Below are 4407 nucleotides of genomic sequence, written 5' to 3'. Positions count from 1 at the left end.
ACTGGCAATACACCAATTAAACTGTCAGAAGTCAGAATTTTAAATTCAAACGGGCTTATTTATATTCAAACGGAATGGTTTATTTATGTTTCAAACCATTTCAAGCTAATGAAATGCTGAACGTCGTAAACAGTCATAAACTGTTTTGTCAACGTCAGTCAACATTCTGTTTGAAGGTATCTTGTTACGGCGTCACCCCAAAACTGCACTAGTTTCCTTAGACGATTCTAACAATAATTTTAAACAAACCTTAATTTTATAATCCATATCAAAGTGTAAAAGTGAAACATGTCGTTTAAGGAAAGTTTAAAAAGCAAAAAAGTTTTAGTTCGAAACACAGAACGCACTTGTCAAAAAGTTACAAAAAAATCGTCTTGTTCTGAGGGTTCTCAATCCAATTTCACGACCGGTTCAGCTCCAACAGGAAATAGAAAATCCACTGAAAAGCTTCAGATGAAATATTCTGACAACGATTATGCAGATCCCGGACTCCATTCTTCCAAAGCGATCCTGAAGCAAATAAGGAAAGTAGAGCAAATGGTTCATAAGAAATGTGATGATTTAAATGTCCTGGAAGGTCCCAGCAAAATCGTGGCTGAAAAGGAGGTACCTATTTACTTATTTTGGTAACGGTTCCGAATTCCGCTTCACACTCGCAATAAAAAAATAACACTTGATTTCAACTTAATTACTACTGGAAACAACTATTTAAGTCGGGGGAGATGGAAAAACATACACAAATAAGTTATTAGTTTGGATTATGTATTTGAATAATGTATCCGTATTTCATACATTTTTTGCATCTTTTACCATCTTCCCATAGACTTATTGAATTTCCCAAGACATAAATCGTTGTTTCTTGCAGTAATTAAGTTGAAACCAGGTGTTATTTTTTAAAAGTTTGTGTGTAAAGCGTGAAGCAGTATTTGGCAACTTTATCATTATTTCTTACCATACTTTTTTCTGATAAAAGCAGACAGGTACTGGTTACCTAGTCCTAATACCGCGGAAGGGAGTGAAACCAATCGTTATAAAGTACCATCTTTTAAAAATATTTCTGTTATATTATTAGCATTAGGAATCTATATTCGTTACATGGCCGGCCCTGATCCGAACAGCACCTGGCGCTGGTAAAAACCTCAAGCTTGGCACCCGGAGCGAAATGCTCCTATTGGCTGGCCCTGATTCTGCAGCATGTAGAAAATGGACAATTTTGAAGTACCAAAATACCCCAAGGATACGCAATATCTGCGTATTAATTTGTTTAATCCAAATGGATTTGTATAATGTGAAATATTTTATTTCAGATATCAAAGCAGTTGAATTTTCATTTCAATGAAAAGATTTACAAGGATCTCGTTGCTCTGAACATCAGTGACTCTGATATATCACCTAGAATTCGTAAGAAGACTCCGATTCCCAGCTACATCTCCAAGATGAGCAAAGATATTGAGCCCAACTTGGATGACTTCTATGAAGATAAAGTTAAGATAGACAAGCCAATTCTACCGGCAGCTGCCAAGGTCAAACACAACCCAATAGTCAAGTATAATGGCAGAGATATTTATGAAAGAATTTTGTCATGGGAATCTCCTTGATTTAATAAACACATTAACGATTGGGGCGTTGAATGGTGATGAAGAAGTTCCTTTTCTCCTGGTGCCCTCTAATATCAGAGGTTGGATATCATCAAGAAAACCTTCGCTCTGGAGACTGCAGCTTGCAAATATTCAGTGAACAATTTCTCCCTCGTGAATAGGGCTGGCCCTGTGCAGGCACAATTAAAGCGGTCTGCTCCGACTTGCTAAGGCACCAAGGACTCAATTCGCTGGTAATATCTAATACAGTGAGCGCTTTTGAAGTTTTCAAGCGCCAGGCGCCGGCCCTTATTTGGTCGGGTAATTTGCATTGGAATGTTAAGCCAATTTTATATTATAATGGAGGTTTTGAAATAATAAGGCAAAAGTTGTTTGTAGATATTTATTAAATCCCAATAGTTATCAATGTTTTAATATGGTAAATAGACATTTAGATTTACTATTCTCTACCATCAATTATAGCGATGATGACACGCTTCATGCTCACACGCCGAGAGATAACAGACTGGGGTCTGCTTCCACATGCAGTAGTGAGGGTTAAACTATGTTGCAATAAATTGAATGTATACTTTTTAAGTTGATTAAAATATTTTTATAATAACACATAATAGATTAATTAAAATTCTAAATCACACTGACTGGAATGGAACTTTTTAATCACCGATAACAGTGGGGTTAGTTTACCACACTGCTGCCAACTTCATATTGAAATATGTATACCTCTTTTACAAATTGCATCAAGTGGAATTTATTTATAATATTAAACATTTCATCGTTGCACCAGACAAAACATTGCTTCTGGTAGAATAGATTTTACATAAATTTGCATCATCATTTGATAATTTCATTCATGTGATGTTGAAAAAAATTTTATACCAGTTAGAGAGAAGACTACAAGTTAAAATCTGAATGTTGAACGTATTTTGGAGCAACGATGATTAAAAACTAATTAAGAGTATTGGACCCGTTCATGTTTCTGCCGAAACCCGGGCTGAGGGCCCGAACCCGGCACAAGCAAACGGAAATATATTATTTATTATGATTAACAATAATAATATAATCGAGATTTACCCTTCATTTTTTTTTGTAAATGCTTTTTCATTAAATATGTGTTTCGTACTATTTTTTTTTTTTTTGGAGACATCTACTGATAACACACCTTGTATGAATGCTATAATAGAATAGATAGAATATAAAATTAATAAAAAACTTCCATAATTAACTGTAATAAATTTCTGTTACAAATTTCATTTCTTAAGAAGGAAAAAACACTTTTCTACTAAGGCATTCATACCACTCTCTCGATCCGATACCATCTTCTAAGGCTGCAACCTTCAATCCTCGATCTTTGTGCTCGCCAAATTTTATCCGCAGGGATAAATTATTTGCAAAAGAAAACATTCCTTCAAAAACTACAGCGCAATTGTCAATGTTGGTGAAATGGGTGACATGGAATGAAGAGCAGTAAGGACTCTGCCCGCAATCAAGTTTCTCCAAACAAGAATCTTCTAGTTGTTCATACCAACATTGAATGATCGCACTTTAAAACATTCCTCATGATATTTTATTACGCCACCTAGAAAACAAGACTAGCGGCGAAAAGCTGACCAAACAGGAAAGAAGCAAGCAAACAGACAGCAGTATCATTCTGCTGACAAACACCTGCAGGATCACCAAGTTCACTGATCCAACCGTACCTGAGGAGGAAATATTTTTCAACAATTTGCCTGTCATTTCATTCTCTTTACACAAATAATGGAGACGTACGTCAGTTTCTGATGATTCAAAGCTCTTGATTGCCGTCGAGCAATGAGCTCGGAACAGAAGCTCGTGAGACGTCGGCTTAGCACCACGTTTATCATTCTTCCAATCGTCAAAGGCATTTCCATTCATAAGTACATTTGAAACCAGCGTATCATTCTGTTTTGTATCAGCTTTCTTACCACTAATAAACATAAAATAAAATAAATAGCAACCGTTGCCGACGACCATTTTGAAATATCGGCAAGACTTGGGGTCCGTCTTCTCCGGAAGGGAGTTGCATTGGACGGTGAAGAAGGACAAGTGAGGGAAGGGGAGGGGGGTGAAAGCGCAGGTCGGGAGAGGGGTCAGAAGTCCGGTTGCTCCGCTGCCCCACGACCCTCAGCTGGGGAACTTGCAGTACAGGGCGTAGTGCAGGTCGTAGCCTGAGAAACGACAGTACTGAGCATCTTTTTGCTCGTAACACCCAAATGAGGACAGCTTCTTCAGCTCACGCGGAGCGTCAGCCACTGAAGATTCCTGCAAAACAAAGTGCAACAATATAAGAGAATCTAAATTAAACCTTAAGGACATTATAATATAATACAAACTAAAATATTGCAATAATAGACAACAACAAAAAATTACGGAAATTAAGGTATTTTATTTAATTATTTAATAAATTTTCTATAATTTAATATGGGTAATTTTGATTTGCCGCCATACCGAAATGTTAATTTTTACTAGTGAATTAATGAAGATATTTTCATTTTATTTAATTATTTAATAAATTTTCTTTAATGATTTAAAATGGGCCATTTTCGATTTTCCGCCATAAGAAAATGTTCATTTTTATTAGTGAATTTGGCGGTGTTGATGTCACGCCAGGCAACGTCCGTGACAGCCGTCTTACCAGCCAGTAGCGTTTTCTATGTAGCCAGTTGGAACCGTTTCGGAATATGTAATTTTTTAAATCAGTAATAATGAATGAAAACATTAAAATTACACATTTTTTGTACAATGATCAGAATCAGAAAAATATAAACTTAAAATTTAGCACATATTTTTA

General features: G+C 36.0%; 2 protein-coding genes across 3 annotated transcripts in view; one reads left to right on the top strand and one right to left on the bottom strand.

The window, feature by feature from the left end:
- The first annotated feature begins 5 nt into the window (after window positions 1-5).
- Window positions 6-2929, top strand: LOC149426245 (uncharacterized). The gene is made up of 2 exons (XM_089646860.1): window positions 6-606; window positions 1308-2929. Exons 1-2 carry the CDS (start codon window positions 289-291, stop codon window positions 1596-1598), a joined length of 609 nt encoding a protein of 202 aa, XP_089502986.1. The 5' UTR covers window positions 6-288; the 3' UTR covers window positions 1599-2929.
- Window positions 1967-4407, bottom strand: part of SamDC (S-adenosylmethionine decarboxylase) — a 67012-nt gene continuing 64571 nt past the window's right edge. For both annotated transcript variants that reach the window (XM_089646692.1, XM_089646757.1), the window contains one exon: window positions 1967-3878. In XM_089646692.1, the coding sequence (XP_089502818.1) occupies window positions 3741-3878 (138 nt within the window). In that variant the 3' untranslated portion in view covers window positions 1967-3740. The remainder of the gene's footprint in view (window positions 3879-4407) is intronic.

This window comes from Hesperophylax consimilis, chromosome 1, assembly GCF_061612785.1.
Source record: "Hesperophylax consimilis isolate HC1 chromosome 1, BYU_Hcon_1.0, whole genome shotgun sequence".
Classification (NCBI taxonomy): Eukaryota; Metazoa; Arthropoda; class Insecta; order Trichoptera; family Limnephilidae; genus Hesperophylax; species Hesperophylax consimilis.
The sequence above is the reverse complement of the archived record's forward strand: the minus strand, read 5'-3'. Positions and strand labels throughout refer to the sequence as shown.